Source organism: Hemitrygon akajei, chromosome 15 (genome assembly GCF_048418815.1).
Source record: "Hemitrygon akajei chromosome 15, sHemAka1.3, whole genome shotgun sequence".
NCBI classification, from domain to species: domain Eukaryota; kingdom Metazoa; phylum Chordata; class Chondrichthyes; order Myliobatiformes; family Dasyatidae; genus Hemitrygon; species Hemitrygon akajei.
Genome location: NC_133138.1, coordinates 39,646,187 through 39,667,601, shown reverse-complemented (window position 1 = coordinate 39,667,601; position 21,415 = coordinate 39,646,187). Strand labels below are relative to the sequence as shown.

The following is a 21,415-nucleotide window of genomic DNA, read 5'->3' as shown; positions in this document are numbered from 1 at the left end:
GACAAGGTTCCGCACGGAAGGTTAGTTAGGAAGATTCAGTCGTTAGGTATTAATATTGAAGTAGTAAAATGGAATCAACAGTGACTGGATGGTAGATGCCAGAGAGTAGTGGTGGATAACTGTTTGTCAGGTTGGAGGCCGGTGACTAGTGGTGTGCCTCAGGGATCTGTACTGGGTCTAGAGTTGTTTGCCATATACATTAATGATCTGGATGATGGGGTGGTAAATTGGATTAGTAAGTGTGTACATGATACTAAGGTAGGTGGCTTTGCGGATAATGAAGTAGGTTTTCAACGTCTGCAGAGAGATTTAGGCCAGTTAGAAGAGTGGGCTGAACGATGGCAGATGGAGTTTAATGCTGGTAAGTGTGAGGTGCTACATTTTGGGGGAAATAATCCAAATAGAACATACCTGTTAAATGGTAGGGCATTGAAGAATGAAGTAGAACAGAGTGATCTAGGAATAATACTGCATAGTTCCCTGAAGGTGGAATCTCACGTGGATAGGGTGGTGAAGAAAACTTTTGGTATGTTGGCCTTTATAAATCAGAGCATTGAGTGTAGGAGTTGGGATGTAATGTTAAAATTGTACAACGCATTGGTAAGGCCGAAATTGGAGTATTGTGTACAGTTCTCGTCACCGAATTATAGGAAAGATGTCAACAAAATAGACAGAGTACAGCGAAGATTTACTTGGGTTACCTGGGTTTCAGCAGCTAAGTTACAGAGAAAGATTGAACAAATTAGTTCTTTATTCTTTGGAGCATAGAAGGTTGAGGGGGGATTTGATAGAGGTATTTAAAATTATGAGGGGGTTAGATAGAGTTGACGTGGATAGGCTTATTCCATTGAGAGCAGGGGAGATTCGAACAAGAGGACATGAGTTGAGAGTTAGGGGGCAAAACTTTAAGGGCGACACGAGGGGGAATTTCTTTACTCAGAGAGTGGTAGCTGTGTGGAACGAACTTCCAGTAGAAGTGGTAGAGGCAGTTTCGGTATTGTTATTTAGAGTAAAATTGGATAGGTATATGGACCGGAAACGAATGGAGGGTTATGGGCTGAGTGCGGGTCAGTGGGACTAGGTGAGTAAGCGTTCGGCACGGACTAGAAGGGCCGAGATGGCCTGTTTCCGTGCTGTAATTGTTATATGGTTATAGGGGGAGAATCGCCAGGATCCTTTTCCGCAGTGAATATGGAAGCAAAGTAATCATTAAATACCTCGGCTGCTTTCTCCGGCTCCCTACACAGTTTCTCACTGTCACACTTGATTGGTCCTATTCTCTCACTGCTTCATCTATTCACACATTGTAGCATGCTTTGGGGTTTTCCATAATCCGGCTCGCCAAGGCCTTCTCATGAACCATTCTGGCTCTGCTAATTTCATTCTTAAGCTCCTTTCTACTAGCCTTTTAATCTTCTCGATCATTGCCTTATTTTTGGAAACTTTTGTAAGCTTTTCTTTTCTTCTTGACTGGATTTTCAGCATCCTTTACCATCCTTTCCCTGTCTCATTGGTACGTATCTACGCAGAACGCCACTTAAGTATCCCCTGAACATTTGCCATATTTCTGCCGTACTTTTCCCTGATATGTTCCCAAATTATACTTCCATGTTCCAGCCTGATAGCTAAATATTTTCCCTTTCTAAAATTAAACGCTTTCCTAACTGTCTGTTCCTATTTCTCTCTAATACTCTGGTAAAGGAGATAGAATTGTGATCACTATCATCAAAGTTCTCTCCCACTAAGAGGCCATACACCTGACCAGGTTCATTTCACAATACCAGAACACGTACCACCTCTCCTCTGTTTGGCATATCTATATATTGTGTCAGGAGACCTTCCTGAGCACACTTAACAAACTCAACCCCATCTAAACCGCTTGCTCTACGGAGATGCCAGTCGAAATTTGGGAAAGTAAAATCTCACACCACGACAGCCTAGTTATTATTACACCTTTGCAGAACCTATCTCCGTATCTTCTCCTCGATGGCATTGTTACTATTCAGTGGTCTATAAAAACACATAGTAGAGTGATAGAGCCCTTCCGGTTTCTTCCTTCCGCCCACAGAAAATCAGTAGAAAATCCTTCCGCAGCTTCCTCCTTTTATGAAGCCGTGGCATTATCTCTGATCAGCAATACCACGCCCCATCTCTTTTGCCTCCGTCGTTGCCCTCTCTGAAACATCTGAAGACTGGCACTCGAAGTAACCATTCCTGTCCCTGAGCCATCCTAGTCTCTGTAATGGCAACAACATCATAGTTCCAAGTACTTATCCACGCCCTAAACTCATGCGTTTTGTCAACAATACTCACTCCATTAAAGAAACCATCGGTCTGAGCGCGTCCCTTCTCTAACACCTGCCTATCCTCCCTCTCGAACTGTCTCCAAGCTGTCTCAAATTGTAAGCCAACCTTCTCTTCCGTCGTCATTTCTGTGTCGTACCCACCCCGAAGCGGTTCTAGTTTAAACTATCCCCAACAAGCTTTGCAAAACTCCTCGCCAGGATATTGTTCCTCTTGGGATGCACACGCAACCAGTCCATTTTGTGCTGGTCACTCCTGCCCCAGAAGAGTTCCCAATGATCCAGAAATCAGAATCGGTGCCCTCTGCTCCAATCTCTCAGCCACGTCTATATCCAAAACCTCATTCTATTCCTATACTCACTGTCACGTGGCACAGGCAATAATCGCAAGATTACTACCTTTGTAGACCTGCTTCTCAACTTCCTTCCTAACTCCCTGTAGTCTGTTCTCAGGACCTCCTCCCTTTTCCTACCTATGTCGTTGGTACCAATATATGCGATGCCCCCTGGCTGTTCTCCTTATTACTTCAGGATATCGTGGACGCGATCAGAAACATCCCGGAACCTGGCACTTGGGAGGCAAACTGCCAACCGTGTTTCTTTCCTGCGTCCGCAGAATCACCTGTGAACCCCCCTAACTATAGAGTCCTCAATCACTGCTGCCATCTCTTCCTTTCCTTACCCTTCTGAGCCACAAGGACAGACTCTTGACAAAGGAGTGGCCACTGTTGCGCCCCCAGGTAGGACGTCTCCTCCAACACAAACAGGAGTACTTATTGTTAAGAGGGACAGCCACTGGGGTACCCTCTAGTATCTGCCTCTTGCCCTTCCCTCTCCTGTCCGTTACCCACTTATCTGTCTCCAGAGGCCCCGGAGTGACTATGTTTCTATAGCTCATCCCTGTTACATAGAAACATAGAAAACCTGCAGCACAATACAAGCCCTTCAGTCCACAAGGTGATGCCGAACATGTCCCTATTCTGGAAATTACTAAGTTTATCTATAGCCCTCTATTTTTATAAGCTCCTTGTACCTATCCAAAAGTCCCTTAAAAGACCCTATCATAACCGCCTCCACCACCATTGCTGGAAGTCCATTCCATGCACTCACCACTCTCTGCATAAAGAATTTACCCCTGACATCTCCTCTGTACCTACTCCGCAGCACCTTAAACCTGTGTCCTCGTGTGGCAATCCTTTCAGCCCTGGGAAAAAAAAACATCTGACTATCCACTCGATCAACGCATCTCAACATCTTATACACCTCTATGACGTCCACATCCTTCCTGCAGTGAGGCGACCAGAACTGTGCACAGTACTCCAAGTGGAGTCTCACCAAACTCCTATATAGCTGCAACATGAACTCTTGGCTCTGAAGTTAAATTCTAGGATTGAAGAGAAGTCCAATACACCGTACGCCTTCTTAATCATTGAGTCAACCTGCGCAGCTGTTTTGAGCGTCCTATGTACTCGGACCCCAAGATCCCTCTGATCTTCCACACTGCCAAGAGTCTCACCATTAATTCTACATTTTGCCGTCATATTTGACAAATCCAAATGAACCGTTTCACACTTATCTGGGTTGAACTCCATTTGCCACTTCTCGGCACAGTTTTGCATTCTATCAATGTCCGGCGGTAACCTCTGACAGTCCTCCACACTATCCACAATACCCCCAACCTTAGTGTCATCAGCAAACTTACTAACCCATACCTCTACTTCCTCATCCAGGTCATTTATAAAAATGATTAAAAGTAAGCTGTATTTCCGAGGGCATTGGATGTTTTTTCATGAAGATGTTAGTGCGGAGCTGGGGAAAAATGAGCAGCGTTCAAGGATATGAAATCCCTGCTTTACGGGAAATGGGCCAGGTTCGGCCTCTTGTATCCTGTTCGGCTCCGAGTCAACCATGAAGGGAAAAAGCATTATTTCGATACCAGAGGCGGCCAAAGAGTTTTACCATTCGCTCTGGGGAGAAGAAGATCGAGAAGAGCCATGACTTTTTTTTGTTATTCCTGCAGCATTGAAGGGACCTCCTGCCGAAGCAAACTTATTTTTCGGAATTCCCTTCTTTGTTCATTTTTTTTCAGTTTAATTTGTGGAACGTGATCGGGTCGAACTGCTGTGCTGCAGAATCTGATTAACAAAACCTTTCAACCAGCAAATGTAAATATTTAGGATTTGTATCTCTGGCGTTTAGTTTCCATTTTTTTGGGTTTGTTTTTTTAATGCTTTGCTTGACCTGTGTTATCTTTAGCCTATATATATTAAAGGTAGAATATGTGATGGTATAAACTTTAAGGGCGGGGGGGGGGGTGCCACCCTGGATGAGATTGAAAGTTTTGGTTGTATGGAGAATGCCTTGGAAGTTTTTTGTTTGGTAATACCTGCGATCATCCTCAGTTGAGGAGGTAGTTCTAGGTTTCGGGGGTTAATTGTTTTATTTTTGTTTGTGTAAAGGGGTAGCGGAGTGTTTTGGGGGATTACCACGGCAGCTTATTATTTTGTGTGTTACGGATTGGCCAGATTTTCTTTTCATTGTGCGTTATTGTGTGGAGCTCATGCCCTCGCACTGTTTTGGATTGTGGGCCCTGTGTGTCTTTTGATATGGTTAACATGAGTGCTGCTGATGGGGACCACCCTGTGAGGTTTATTTCTTGCAATGTAAAGGGGCTCAATAGTCCTGTTAAAAGAGCTAAAGATTTCTCTCATCTTAAACAATTAAAAGCAGATATACTATTTCACAAGAGACGCATTTAAGAGTGGAACATCATAATAGACTCCGTAAAGCATGGATTAGTCAGGTTTTTCATTCCAAGGTTCATAGTATGTCCAGGGATGTGGCAATATTAAGAACCAAAGGAATGCAGTTTATACCATCTTATGTTATCAGTGTCCCTAATGGTCGCTTTATTATAGTCTCTGGATCTTTCTTTCAGATACTAGTCATTTTGGTAAATGTTTATGCTCCTTTTGGGACGACGTCCACTTTGCAAATAAGGTTTTGTCATTAATACCTAACCTGAATACACACCAGCGAATCTTTTCAGGTGATTTGAACTGTGCTATTGACCCACTGCTTGACAAGTCTAGCTCTAGGGGAACATCTTCTGGTATGGCAAAGGCCTTCTCGATGTTTATGCAACAAAATGTTTATATGGATCCTTGGAGATTTTTGAATCAATGATTTAAGCAAATCTCTTTCTTTTCTCATGTTCATCACTCCTCTTCCAGGCGAGACTATTTTTTTATAGATAGTGCCTTGATACCAATGATTAGGCAAACTGAGTACACTGTTATAGTTATCTTTGATCACTCGCCCGTGAAACTGCACCTACGTTTTCCTTTAAACATCAGAGAACGGCCTCTGTGGAGGCTTGATCCCCTTCTGTTTTCCAATTAGAAAATTTGTAGTTGTATATCGGTTAACATTGACACATTCTTCGAGACTAACAAAACTGAGTCGGTATCGTACTCCTTACTTTGGGAAACTTTAAAAGCTTACTTCAGGGATCAAATAAGGTCTTATACTTAAAGAGCGTAGGAAGGAAATGCAAGTGTTATTGCAATCTATTCTGGACCTGGATAGGCAATATTCTGAGGCACCCACTGTGGAATTATATAAAAGCCGGGCTGATTTGCAAGCGAAGTTTAATCTTTTATCTACAAACCTATCAGAACAATTTATTCTGAAGACACGTGGCCTCTGTTATGAATATGGTGATAAGGCGAGCCGACTTATGGCTCATCAGTTGAAGCGTCAAGCTGCATCACAGCTTATTCCCCAGATAAGAGACACGCAACAAAACTTGACAAACAATCCCAAAAGATTAATAACATCCTTGCAACTTTTTATTCCGCTCAGTATACCTCAGAATTTCCCTCAGATATAACAAATATGGAACGTTTTTTAGATAATTTGGAAATACCAACTCTTGAACCAGAAGAGGTGGAGAATTCAGATCGGGCTCATAGGCAGGAAGAGTTTAATAATGCCATTATTGCTATGCAGAGTGGTAAGTCCCCAGGTCCAGATGGTTATCCGATAGAATTTTATAAGAAATTTAAGATTAACTCATACTGGTCCTTCTAGAAGTGTTGCAGGAATCTTTGGAGAACGGTTCCTTACCCCCTACTCTTTCACAGGCATCTATTTCACTTCTTCTTAAAAAGGACAAGGACCCGATTCAATGTGGATGATATCGCCCCTTCTCACTTTTGAATGTGGATGTGAAAATTTTGGCTAAAGTGCTTGCGTGCCGTTTAGAACACCCCCTTCCCAAGATAATTTCAAATTATCAAACAGGTTTTATTAAAAATCGTTATTTTTTTTAATAGTCCTCGACTGACTAATGCGGTTTATTCACCCAGTGACTCTCCGAGTCTGGAAGTTGTTATCTCCGTGGACGCGGAGAACGCATTTGATAGAGTGGAGCGGGTACACCTGTTTAGTGTTTTGGAGAAATTTGGATTTGGCAGAATATTTGTAGCCTGGGTTAAGCTACTATATCACTCGCCTTTAACCTGTATACAGACGAATTATTTTCGATCTGACGATTTCCCATTAACACGTGGCACTCGCCAAGTCTGCCCATTGTCCCCTTTTTGCAATTGAAATCGAGCCTCTTACTATTGCACTTAAGTCAACTACATTATTTCAAGGTGTTAGGAGAGGGGGCATGGAACACCGTGTATCCCTATATGCTGATGACCTTTTAATTTATGTTAGCGACCCTGTAGGTAGCAGTCCTGCTATTGTGTCATTATTAGGTCAATTTGGAGCCTTCTCTGGCTATGAACTGAACCTTCAAAATATCAAATGCTTTCCCATTAATAACTAGGTCCTACAGATCCAACAGGGATCTTTGCCTTGTTCTTTATCTTAAGATAGTTTTGTACACTTAAGAACACACGTTACTCGCTCTTATACATCTCTGTTTGAAGCTAACTACAGGCCTCAGTTTAGCCAAATAAAGGCTGATTTTTAGAGATGGCGTAATTTACCCCTTACTATAGCGGGGAGAATTCAATCAGTGAAAATGATTATACTTGCCAGAGTTCTTTATTTGTTCCAGTGCTTGCCATTTTTCCTATCTAAGTTATTTTTCAAATCAGTCGACCAAGCTATAACCTCCTTTATTTGGGAAAATAAGGTCCCAAGGGTTAATAAGCACACTCTCTAAAGAGGTCGTGACGTAGGTGGAATGGGCCTTCCGAGCTTCATTCAATATTACTGGGCATCGAACATTCAAAAGGTATTATTTTGTCTCCACCAGCCAGATATAAACTGGTGCCTGTTTGAGACACGGTCTTGTAACTCCTTGCCTCTCCCAGCTTTAGTGTATTCTTCCTTGCCATTGAAATCCTCTCAATTCACATCTAACCTGGTCATGCTCTCTACTCTCAAAATGTTTAATCAGTTTCGCTGCACTATAAGTTCACATCAACTTCAGTTTTTGGTTGCATTGATAGAAACCATCTATTTCTTCCCTCTACACTCGATTCAGGTTTTAGACAATGGGTCTTGAACGGTCTTATGCGCAATAAGGATTTGTACACTGATAACATATTTGATAGTTTTGATAACCAATGCAGTAAATATGGCCTTCTGCGTAATCAGTTAAATACCTGCTGATTTGCCACTTTGTCAAGGAAAATTTTCCCTCTTTTCCTAATCTCCCACCTGCTATGTAGTGGGAAAAACTCACTCTTAGTTTTAATAATAAAGGGTTCATCACTGTACTATACTCCCAGCTGATGTCTTTGGGAATTCAAGATCTAAACAAAATTAAAACTAAGTGGGAGGATGACCTTGGTATGGATCTGGCTAGGGAATATTGGGCAAAAGCATTGAATAACAATCATTCCTCGTCATCATGTGCTAGACTGGGGCTCGTACAATTTAAAGTTTTACACAAGATACATTTAAGTAAAGCCAGGCGTGCTGACATATATCCCGGGACAGACGCTGGTGTGGCAGGTGTTCCTTCTCTCCGGCTGGTTTAGTGCATGCATTTTGGTCTTGCCCGCGGCTTGATGGCTACTGGGCACTGGTATTTAAAATTATCAGTGAGGTTTTGGGGGTGACACTGAGACCTTGCCCGCTTATAGCTGTATGTTGTGTGGCAGATTATGTGTTGTGTTTAAATGCAAGCCAGTCGGATATTATTGCATTTTACATCGCTGCTGGCCCTTTGGAGAATCTTGCTGGTCTGCAAATCTTCCACTCCCCCATCTGCCGCTGCTTGGTTAGAGGACGTAATGTTTTTCTGAAATTAGAAAAGATTAAATTCATTTTGAGGGTGTGTGTGAGAAAACACTAATCGAAATGGGGACCTTTCTTGTCATATTCTCGGAGTCTTAAGGAATTACCTACCAGTTGAGGGCATTTGATTGTAGTTGGCAAGTGGCCTCCATTTTAACACGCATATGGTTTAACTCACAAGGTGGTTGATAAATTGTAATTGAGTGTATTTTGGATCATGTGACATGTTGTGGATATGTATGGGCTTTCGTCTTGAAGTAGTGTGGGGGTATGGCCGTGAAATGTCTATACTTGTATTTGTGAATTGTTGTATTGTAAATACATCAGCTGCCCTGGTATGTTCGGAGAGGGCGAGTGAGGGAGACTTGTTTAGGGGTAAGATATAAAAGCAAAATGGAGGAAAATGAAATCCATTATGTATTCTGTTTTGTGTCATTCCTTCAATAAATAAATAAGTAAATAAACAAACAAATAAATACATAAATAATATATATACACATACACACACACACACACACACACACACACACACACATATATATATATATATTTAATATACCTTTTATCACATGGGAATTTACAGAAATAATGTGTATTGCATAACGGAGCTGACGCTTTTGCGAGAGTTCAACTGAGAGAAGTTCCATAAGGTACACCTCAAAATATTCAGGAAAAAATCCTTGTTGTCTAGTGCAGTACAGTGAAAAATATTATTAGTTTGGGAGACTGGAATGCCCCAATGCAATGGCTTTCCCTCTTAAAAGAAAAATAATAAAAAAAAAACTCTCCTGCGCAGTTTCTTCCTGTAGTTCACATCGCATTACAATTGCACAAATCTAACTGTCATGGTCAGATACAAGGGACAGAAAACGATTAAACTCGTTAGATAATAGAAATGCTGATGCGTTAACTCTGAGTGAATGCGAATGTTGTGCTAAATTTAAGGCCAAAATGCAATCTTAACGCTGGTGTCATGACTTATGGAGATATCTGCTGAAAATAATACTAAATGGTCACCTTCTCAACAACTGCATTTTATGGTTATACAATATTAAATATTTAGGACGACAATACAGCTTTAAGAACAGCAGTTGTAATTGTCGAAAAGAACGGGTTGTGTCGCTGTCTACCAATGAGAAGCTCCAGTGCACCGATAGATCTATTGCCCCGCCTTCACTCAGAATAAAAGGATGGAGTCGACAGAAAACACGATCATTTCTTGCGTTTCAACTATGGAGTCTGGATGATGCAGAAAAATCTCCTGTCTGTATAGTTTCGGTCCTAATCTACAAGTGCCTGCATTTTGTCGTTCAGACGGTCGAACCGATTAATCGAGGCCTGGTTTTTTACAAATTAACTGCATACGGAACAATGGCGTGTGTATGGAGGTTAAACCTCACTCTAATTGCTTCCGTTTTTATCGTATGTGCCCTGGAGAAGTTTACCGGTCAAATCAGCTACCCTATTCAGGAGGAAATGGAAGAAGAATCATTTGTTGGGAATATCGCTGAAGATTTGGGATTGAATGCACAGCAATTAGCAACTCGTAAATTCCGGCTGAGCGCTGATGACGGAGGGCGGTATATGAAGGTCAGTTTGGATAATGGAGTTTTGTCTATTCGTGAAAAAATCGACCGGGAACGTCTTTGCGGGCAAACAGATAGGTGTACGATGCCCTTTGAAATAATACTGGAAAATCCATTGGAGGTGATTCCCGGGGAGCTGGTGATTCTTGATGTGAATGACAATTCACCCACTTTCCGGGAGAGGATTATTCCGTTGCAGATATCCGAAGCCATTCCTACTGGAGCACGCTTCCGTCTCGAGAGGGCCGAAGACGCCGATAATGGAATAAATACTGTCGTTGACTACGCAATCAGTTCGAGTGAGTACTTTAGTCTAAAATCACGGAGAACCGAGGGGGGTATTGTAATTGCCGAATTGCTGTTAGAGAAATCTTTAGACCGGGAACTGCAGTCATCTTTTCAGCTTGAGCTTACGGCTATGGACGGTGGGACCCCTCAGAGATCCGGAACAGCTCAGATACTCATTACTGTACTAGACTTCAATGATAATCCACCTGTATTCGAACATGATGTTTACCGGAGTATCATAAGGGAAAATACACCCCGAGGTACATTAGTGATGAAAGTTAAGGCAAATGATTTGGACGAAGGCCTGAATGCAGAGCTGACATATTCCTTCAGTGGACTTACTTCACAGAGGGTGCAAGGTGTTTTCAGTTTGGTCCCTGAAACTGGAGAGATTGTAATTGAAGGACCACTAGATTTTGAAGAAACAAACAGCTATTCGCTCGATATCCAAGCCGTTGATCACGGGACTCCTGCGAACACGGGACACGCCAATGTCCAGATTAAAATTATTGACGTAAATGACAACGCACCCGAAATAAAAGTGACGTCACTGACGAATCAAATCCCGGAAAATGCCCCACCAGCAACTTTCATAACATTAATCAATGTTATCGATCGTGATACTGGACAGAACGGTCAAGTGCGCTGCGAGATACCAAAGAACCTACCTTTTATGCTATACGCGTCGTCAAATCATTATAAGCTAGTTACACGGGAAAAATTGGACCGTGAATCGGTGTCGAGGTATGCAATAAATGTTTCAGCCTGGGATTCGGGGTCACCTTCCCATTCAACAAATACAATCATCCATATTGTAGTTACTGATGTAAATGATAACGCCCCACGCTTTTCTGAATTATCCTACAACATATATGTGTCTGAAAATAATGCTCCTGGCGCATCCATTTTCACAGTATCTGCGTCCGATCCTGATCTGGAGCAGAATTCATCTGTTTCCTACTCCCTTCTGGCCGATCATTTCCAAAATCTGCCAGTGTCCACATACCTCACCGTTGACTCCATGAACGGCACCATTTACGCCTTGCGCTCTTTTGACTATGAGGAATTGAAAAAAATTCAGATCCTCGTTCAAGCCCGTGACGCCGGAGTTCCTTCACTGAGCAGCAGCGCTACAGTGAATGTGATTATTCTGGATCAAAACGACAACGCTCCGGTAATCATTTCACCGTCAGCACAGACTGGTTCAGCAGCCGCGGAGATCGTTCCTCAGTCAGCGGGTCAGGGGCATTTCGTCACCAAAATTATGGCTACAGATGCAGATTCCGGTCAGAACGCCAGGCTCTTTTACCAAATGGTGAAAGCTACTGATCCAAATTTGTTTATCATTGGTCAAACGTCCGGGGAAATCAGAACAACGCGCAAAATCTTGGAGGCGGATCTTACCACACAAACTTTGCTCATATTGGTGAAAGACAATGGGCTGCCAAAGCTATCCAGTACGGTTACGGTTCACATCGCAATTATGGAGAACAGCACCGAAACTCTCCCCGAAAGCAGTAATTCAATGAATACTTCTGAATACTTATCTGATATCAATCTTTATTTATTGGTTATTTTCAGTTGCACTTCCATTGTCTTTCTTCTGATTATCATTGTGTTGATCTGGATCAAGTGTAAACAGGACAGAAATAACCCCCAGGAGTATACTTCGCCCAGTTATTGTAACAAACGTGGAGATATGCAGGACACGTTTAATCGAAGATCTGTAATGGAAGAAACTTTACGCTATCCCGTTATTGATCAGGTAGTCCGCGTGCCAGGGTTGCCACAGTATTCGGTCTGTCTGTCTCCAGAATCAGCGAAAAGCGACTTCCTTTTCTTGAAGCCATGCGGCCCTCCTAGCTCTCAGACTCAATCCTAAATTAGAGATGGGTAAGATCAACATGCCCAAGCTTAATGTGATTTTTTTTTGGCTTATATACTGCGTAGGTATATGGTGGAATATAGAACTTCAGAAGATATTCCGTTTGTGAAATTCCGTTTGCATCCTTTTGAAGGGGAACATATTTGTCATGGTTGTTAAAACTAAAATATCCAGCACCTGAGTGTGGTATCTGTTAACCCTGAAGAGAATCTTGTTATCATTATCTAAATGCGTTCACAAATGGGTTGCTATAGAGTATGTTGCGTAAAAAGTGTTTGTTTCCTATGTCTACTTAAAGTTGTTATATTTGAAAATTAAGATTTTAAAATTCGTTGACGCATTAAAATGAATACCTAATGAGGTTCTATAAAACCGCAAAATATTACCGGAATTAAAATGGAGATATTGGCTCTCAAATGGAAACAATATACTGTAAGCACTAAGTATGTAAGTCTGCACTTCTGGAAAATGCAAGAGTGTTCTTCGTTTCATATCCGGATAGTTTGTCAGAACAGGTAAGAAGAATAAAGAATTTCCTGTTGAATTGACAGAGCAGGAGATTGAGGAATGGGTGCAAAAAGCACGGTTTTCCCAACTTTTTTATCCCACAGATCTCTACCGTTAAGCTGCGATCTGTGGATTCCAGGTTGGAAACAAAGGAATTTCACCGCTATGGTCAGTGCATGGTAGGAATCTGAACAGTTAAGTAGGCATAGATTGTTTTATATTTCCTCTATAACGAATCTGCGAATCGCAACAGGGATTTAGGATATGCCAAGAATGCGAATCAAACTGTCCTTAATTTACTCTGATACCTACTTCTCAAAGAAAGATGAAGAACACTCTCGCTGTTTGTTACTTTCCGATCCATCAGGTTTGAATGTGAATGCAGTTTACGCACTGGCAAAATATTTCTTTACCTCCCCTGTATATTGTTCTTAAAAGCAGCGCACCTTCAAGTCTTCCTATTTGTACCTTTGTCTCCAGCAACGATGCCGCATCTTTGACATGAGCAAAAGAACGGCAAGAGATGCAAAGCTGGCCCCCTTTTTAACAACCTACCTTGAAACAGTTCAATAATCTGTCTTCTCAGGAAGAACTGATACGGAAGCAACTCTTCCAATGTAATTCGGCGAGCCTAACATCACTGGTTTTTAAATTACTGGAGGGTCTTCTGAGGGCCAGGGACTACCAGTATTTTGTAATGGAAAGGTTTTAAAGTTCCGTGTCTGGGAGATAATGTCTAAAGTTTGACATGAGGTTTTTGAACTGGCGACGAAGTCAGAAGATTATCCAATGAAGAGTAATAAGGGCTTTGGCAGGGATCTGCATGATTGACTGCATGATTATTCAAGTTTGACAAATTTTATTGAATATTTTGAAGAGGTTACTTGGAAGTTGACGAGGGTAAAGCAGTGGATGTTGTCTATATGGAATTCACTAAGGCCCTTGACAAGGTTCCACACGGAAGGTTAGTTAGGAAGGTTCAATTGTTAGGTATTTATATTGAAACAGTGAAATGGATTCAACAGTGTCTGGATGGGAGATTCCAGAGAGTAGTGGTGGACAACTGGTTGTCAGTTTGGAGTCCGGTGACTAGTGGTGTGCCTCAGGGATCCGTACTGGGTCCAATGTTGCTTGTTATATATATTAATGATCTGGATGATGGGGTGGTCGATTGGATTAGTAAGTATGCCGATGATACTAAGATAGGTGGCGTTGTGGATAATGAAGTAGGTTTTCAAAGCTTGCAGAGAGATTTAGGCCAGTTAGAAGAGTGGGCTGAAAGATGGCAGATGGAGTTTAATGCTTATAAGTATGAGATGCTACATTTTGGTAGGAATCATCAAAATAGGACATACATGGTAAATGGTAGGGCTCTGAGGAATGCAGTAGAACAGAGTGATCTAGGAATAATGGTGCATAGTTCACTGAAGGTGGAATCTCATGTGGATAGGGTGGTGAAGAAAGCTTTTGGTATGCTGACCTTTATAAATCAGAGTATTGAGTATAGGAGTTGGGATGTAATGTTAAAATTGCACAAGGCATTGGTGAAGCCAAATTTGGAGTATTGTGTGCAGTTCTGGTCACCAAATTATAGGATAGATGTCAACAAAGTAGACAGTACAGAGGAGATTTTGAAGAATGTTACCTGGTTTTCGGCACCTAACTTACAGAAAAAGGTTGAACAAGTTATGTCTTTATTCTTTGGAGCGTAGAAGGTTGAGGGGGGTCTTGATAGAAGTACTTAAAATTATGAGAGGGATAGATAGAGTTGATGTGAATAGGCTTTTTCCATTGAGAGTAGGGGAGATTCAAACAAGAGGACATGAGTTGAGAGTTTAGGGGCAAAAGTTTAGGGGTAGCACGAGAGGGAACTTCTTTACTCAGAGAGTGGTAGCTGTGTGGAACGAACTTCCTGTAGAAATGGTAGAGGCAGGTTCGATTTTGTCATTAAATAAAAATGGATTGGTATATGGACAGGAAAGGAATAGAGGGTTTTGGGCTGAGTGCAGGTCGGTGGGACTAGGTGAGATTAAGAGTTCGGCACGGACTAGAAGGGCCGAAATGGCCTGTTCCCATACTGTAATTATTATATGGTTATATGGCTATATGATTGTCTAGACTAAGTGTTCCCAAACGTTTTTAAGCCATGGACCTCTACCATTAGACGAAGCGTCTGCAGACTCCAGGTTGGGAACAAATGGCCTTTACTTAAACTTTACATCACATCAATTAGATAGAGACCAAGAGGACCCATATTACAAATGATGGACTAAAAGCCGAGAAAAGCCTTATTTGCAGACAAATGGTCTGCAGGAGATACAAGTATAATGACAAAAATAATCTCATAGTAGAGAGAAATAATGTAAATTAAAACATTCAGTTACAGAATGATACAGTGGCGGAAATTTGACATGAAGGAGAACACTAAAATTTCTGTGGAAGGGAGTGAATTACTTTCTGGCAAAGTTTCTGAACGATACGACGACAGGTGGAGGGGAGAATAGTTTTGCCAAAGGAGAAAATCTGCAGAAGGAATCAGGCAGATGATAAGAATGGGCAAATATGTGGGAAATAGAATATAATGTAGGGACGTGCATAATCATGCATTTTGACAGGAGTAAAGGCGTAGACTATTAAGACCATAAGATATAGAACCATAGAACCATACAACATTACAGCACAGTAACAGGCCTTTTGCCCCTTCTTGGCTGTTACGAACCATTTCTCTGCCTAGTCCCACTGACTTTCAGCTAGATCATAACCCTCCATACTCCTCTCATTCATGTACCTGTCCAAGTTTTTTCTTAAATATTAAAAGTGAGCCTGCATTCACACTTCAACTGGCAGGCCATTCCACACTCTCACTACTCTCTCTGTGAAGCTGCACCTAATGTTCCCTTTAATCTTTTCCCTTTTCACCCTTAACCCATGTCCGCTGTTTTTTTTTTCTCCCCTACCCTCAGTGGAAAAATCCTGCTTGCATTCACTCTATCTATACCCATCATAATTTTATACACCTCTATCAAATCTCCCCTCATTCCTGTGCGCTACAGGGAATAAAGTCCTCACCTATTCAACCTTTCTCTGTAACTCAGTTTCTCAAGTCCCGGAACATCCTTGTAAACCTCCTCTGCACGCTTTCAAACTTATTAATATACTTCCTATAATTAGGTGACCAGAACTGCACACAATACTCCAAATTCAGCATAACCAATGTCTTATACTACCTCACCATAACATCCCAACTCTTATACACAGTACTTTGATTTATAAAGGCCAATGTGCCAAAAGCTCTCTTTACGATCCTTTCTGCCTGTGACGCCACTTTTAGGGAATTGTGTATCTGTATTCCCAGATCCCTCTGTTCTACTGCACTCCTCAGTGTCCTACCATTTGCCTTGTATGTTCTACCTTGGTTTGACCTTCGAAAGTGCAATAGCTCACACTTGTCTGCATTAAACTCCATCTGCTATTTGTCAGCCCATTTTTCCAGCTGGTCCAAATCCTTCTGCAAGCTTTGTAAACCTTCCTGACTATCCACTACACCTCCAATCTTTGTGTCATCAGCAAATTTGCTGATCCAATTTACCACATTATCGTCAAGATCGTTGATATAAATGATAATTAACAATGGACCCAGCACTGATCCCTGCGGCACACCACTAGTCACCGGCCTCCACTCAGAGAAACAATCCTCCACTAACACTTTCTGGCTTTTCCCATTGAGCCAATATCTAATCCAATTTACTACCTCACCATGTATACCAAGCGACTGAATCTTCCTAACTAACCTCCCATGCGGGACTTTGTCAAAGGCCCTACTAAACTCCTTGTAGACAACATCCACTGCCTTCCCTTCATCCACTTTCCTTGTAACCTCCTCGGAAAAACTCTCATAGATTTGTTAAACATGACCTGCCATGCACAAAGCCGTGTTGTCACTCCTTAGTAAGTCCCTGTCTATTTAAATACTTGTAGATCCTATATCTTAGTACTCCTTCCAATAATTTACCTATTACTGACATTAAATTTTCCGGCTATAATTTCCTGGATTACTTTTAGAGACTTTTTTAAACAATGGAGCAAGATGAGCCATCCTCCAATCGTCCAGCACCTCACCCATGGATTCCAACATTTTGAATATATCTACCAGGGCATCTGCAATTTCAACAGTAATCTTCTTCAAGGTCCGAGGAAATAGTCTCTCAGGTCCTGGGGATTTATCTACACTGATTTTCCTCAAGACAGCAAGCACCTCTTCCTTTTTAATCTGTATAGGTTCCATGACCTGACTACTTGTTTGCCTTATTTCCATAGATGCCTTGCCATTTTCCTTAGAAAATACAGGTGCAAAAAAAAACCGTTTAAGATCTCCCCCATTTCTTTTGTTTCCATACATAGCCGACAACTCTGATCTTCAAGAGGACTAATTTTATCCCTTTCTATCCTTTTGCTCTTAATATACCTGAAGAAGCTCTTTAGATTATCTTTCACTTTGACTGCCAGAACAACCTCATGTCTCCTTTTAGCTCTCCTGTTTCATTTCCTATTTTCTTGCACTTTTTATAATCCTCAAGCGCTTTATTTGCTCCATGTTGTCTACACCTGTCATATACCTCTCTCTTTTTCTTTATCAGATTTCCAATATCCCTCGTAAGCCAAGGTAAACAAACTCTGCAATCTCAAAATTTCTCCTTTGTAGCCCTCCCACTTACCAATCACATCGTTGCCAGGGAACAACCTGTCTCAATCCACGCTTTTTAGATCCTTTCAAATTTCTTCAAATTTGGACTTTTTCCAGTTTAGTACCTCAACCCGAGGACCAGATTATCTTCATCCATGACCAAGTTGAAACTAATGGCGGTATGATCACTAGACCCAAAGTGTTCCCCTACACATACTTCCGTCACTTGTCCTAATTCGTTTCCAAATAGGACATCTAATATTTCATCCTCTCCAGTTGGTACCTCTATATATTGGCTTAGAAAACTTTCCTGAGCACATTTTACAAACTCTAACCTGTCTAGACCTTTAACAGTATGTCGACAATTAAAATACCCTACTATGACAACGTTACGCTTCCTGCAGGTGCCTGCGATCTCTCTGCAGATTTGCTCCTCCAATTCTCGCTGATTATTGGGTGGTCTATAATATGACCCCATTAATGTAGTCATACCTCTCCTGTTTCTCAGCTTCACCCATATGGCCTTGGTAGATAAGCCCTCTAATCTGTCCTGCCTGAGCACTGCTGTGACATTTTCGTTGACTGGCAATGCCACGCCCCCACACTATTCATCCCTCTGCCTTTATCTCGTCTGAAACATCGGAACGTTGCAACATTAAGCTGCCAATCAATAGACAATGGACAATAAACAATAGGTGCAGTATCAGGTCATTCGGCCCTTCGAGCCAAACCGCCATTCAATGTGATCATGGTTGATCATCCACAATCAGCACCGTTCCTGCCTTCTCCCCATATCCCTTGACTCCACTATCTTTAACAGCTGTATCTAACTATTTGTAGAAAGCATTCAGAGAATTGTCCTCCATTGCCTTCTGAGGCAGAGCATTCCATAGATCCACAACTCTCCCGGTGAAAAATGTTTTTCTTCAACTTCGTTCTAAATGGCTTACCCTTTATTTTTAAACTGCTGCCTCTGGTTCTGGACACTTAGAATCTTTCTTCCTCTTTGGAATGAACTGATCCTGCATCTCTTTCACTAATAGCTATAATGTCATAATTCCATGTGTAAATCCAGGCCCTCAGCTGGTCTGCCTTCCCCACAATACTCCTGGCATTGAAATAGACACACCTCAGAAGATTATTACCACTACAGAGAACACTTCTATTTCTGACTTTGCACGAACATTTAACATAATTTATTTTCACCCCCGCTCCATTATCTGCTCTGGCACTCTAGTTCCCATCACCCTGCAAATCTAGTTTAAAGCCTCTCCAATAGCACTAGCAAACCTCCCTGCAAGGATATTTGTCCCCTGTAGTTCAGGTGTAACCCGTCTCTCTTGTACAGGTCCCACCTGTCCCAGAAGAGGTCCCAATAAGCAAACTATCTGAAACCGTGCCCCTTACACCAGTTCCTCAGTCACGTGTTCATCCTCCAGATCATCCTACACTTACCCTCACTGAGACGTGGCACAGGTAGCAATCCTGAGATTACTACACTCGAGGTCCTGCTTGTTAACTTCCTACCAAACTCTCTATATTCATTCTTCTGGACCTCCTCACTCTTTCTTCCTACGTCATTGTTACTGTTGTGTACCATGACATCTGGCTGCACACCCTCCCACTTCAGAATGCTGGGCACGCGATCAGAGACAGATATGGGAGCAGAATTAAGCCATTTGGCCCATCGAGTCTGCTCCGCCATTCCATCACGGCTGATCCAATTATCCTCTCAGCTCCAGTCTCATGACTTCTCCCCATATCGCTTCATACCCTGTCCAAAAAAGAATCTATCAAACTCTGCCTTAAATGTACATAATACTTTGTCGCTACAGCTGCATGTTTGACTTCGCTAACTTCCGTTAATGCCCCTCCTCCCCTTTTCAGCCCATCCCTGACATATTCAGTTGTTTGTTTTTTTCTCTCTCTCTGCCCATCACTCTGCCTGTTCTCCATCCCCCTCTGGTGCTCCCCTCCCCCTTTCTTTCTTTCTCCCTAGGCTTCCCGTACCTTGATGCTTTCCCTTCTCCAACTCTGTATCCCTTTTGCCAATCACCTTTCCAGCTCTTAGCTTCATCCCACCCCCTTTGGTCTTCTCCTATCATTTCGCATTTCCCCCTCCCCCTCCTACTTTCAAACTTATTTCCTTTCAGTTAGTCCTGACGAAGGGTCTCGGCCCGAAACGTCGACAGTGCTTCTCCTATAGATGCTGTCTGACCTTCTGTGTTCCACCAGCATTTTGTGTGTGTTCCATAGATTCACCAATCTCTGGCTAAATACAGTTCTGCTCATCTCTGATCTAAGTGAATGGCCATCTATTCTGATCTGTGTCCTCTGGTCTGAGACTCTCCCATCACATCCACTCTATCAAGGCCTTTCACTACTCGATAGGTTTGTAATGAGGTCACCCCTCAATCTTCTGAATTCCCGTGGATACAGGCCCAGAACCATCAAACGCTCTTCAAATGGCAAACCATTCAATCCTGGAATCATTTTCCAAAACGGTTTTTGTATTTCATCTGCTATTTGTTGCCATTCTCCCAGTCTGTCTAAGTCTTTCTGTAACCCCTCTATTTGCGCAAACTTTCTAATACCGAAATCAATTCCATTATTCAGATCTTTAACATATAACGTAAAAAATCAATCCCAGTACATACACCTGTAGAGTACCACTTATCACCGGCAACCAGTCAGAAAAAGCTCCCTTTATTGCCACTCTTTGCCTCCTGGCAATCAACTACTACTTTATCCATGATAGAATTTTTCCTGTAATACCACGAACTCGTAGTTTTTTTCAAACAAACTGGTGTGTGGCAATTGTCGAAGGCCTTCTGAAATCAATGTACACTACAACAACCGATTCTCCTTGGTCTATCCTGATCGTTATTTCTTCAAATAATTTCAACGAATTTGTCAGACAACATTTTCCTTTGCGTAAATCATGCTGAGTACGGCAGAATTTATGATATGCCTCCAAGTGCGCTAAGACCTCATGCTTCAAAATCGATTCCAACATCTTCCCAACGACTGAACTCAGACTTAATGGCCTCTTGTATCTTTTCTTTTACCTCTCTCCCTTGTAGAGTGGAATGACCTTTGCAATTTTCCAGTCTTTTGGAACCATATAACTGTATAACTATTACAGCACGGAAACAGGCCACCTTGGCTCTTCTAGTCCGCGCCGAACGCTTACTCTCACCAAGTCCCACTTTCTCGCACTCAGCCCATAACATTCCATTCATTTCCTGTCCATATACTTATCCAATTTTACTTTAAATGACAATACCGAACCTGCATCTACCACTTCTACTGGAAGCTCGTTCCACACAGCTACCACTCTCTGAGTAAAGAAATTTCCCCTCGTGTTACCCTTAATCTTTTGCTCCCTAACTCTCAACTCAGGTCCTCTTGTTTGAATCCCCCCTAATCTCAATGGAAAAAACCTATCCACGTCTCATTTCTTTATTTCTACAGGTGTTCTTTCCCTTTGAACTCTAATATAAATTGTGGCTCATAGCAGACACCCAATCGAGAATAGCTGAACCTGTAGTGGGCTCAAAAAACGTGCTGCTCTAAAATCCATCTCGCTGGCACTCTGGAAGCTCCCCCTTCTGTAATCCAGCTGCACCATGATTTTACTATTCTACCTGATTATTGAAGTTCCCCATAACTATGGTATCGTTGACCTTCTGGCATGCATTTTCTATCTCCCGTTGTAATTCATAGGCCACATCCTTACTACTATTTGGGTCTATGTATAAAGCTCCCATCAGGATCCCTTTACCTTTGCAGTTCCTTAGCACTATCTACAATAATTCAACTCCTTCTGAGCCTATGTTACCTCTTTCTAATGATTTCAATTCATTTATACCAACAGGGCCAAAGCGCCTTCTCTATC

The 21,415-nt window shown here is 42.0% G+C and overlaps 1 protein-coding gene across 1 annotated transcript in view; it reads left to right on the top strand.

Annotated features, from left to right (window-relative positions):
* The first annotated feature begins 9,803 nt into the window (after positions 1 to 9,803).
* Positions 9,804 to 21,415, top strand: part of LOC140739556 (uncharacterized) — a 76,614-nt gene continuing 65,002 nt past the window's right edge. The window contains exons 1-2 of the mRNA XM_073067952.1: positions 9,804 to 12,314; positions 12,938 to 13,012. Coding sequence (XP_072924053.1) covers positions 9,939 to 12,314; positions 12,938 to 13,012 — 2,451 coding nt within the window. The 5' untranslated portion in view covers positions 9,804 to 9,938. The remainder of the gene's footprint in view (positions 12,315 to 12,937; positions 13,013 to 21,415) is intronic.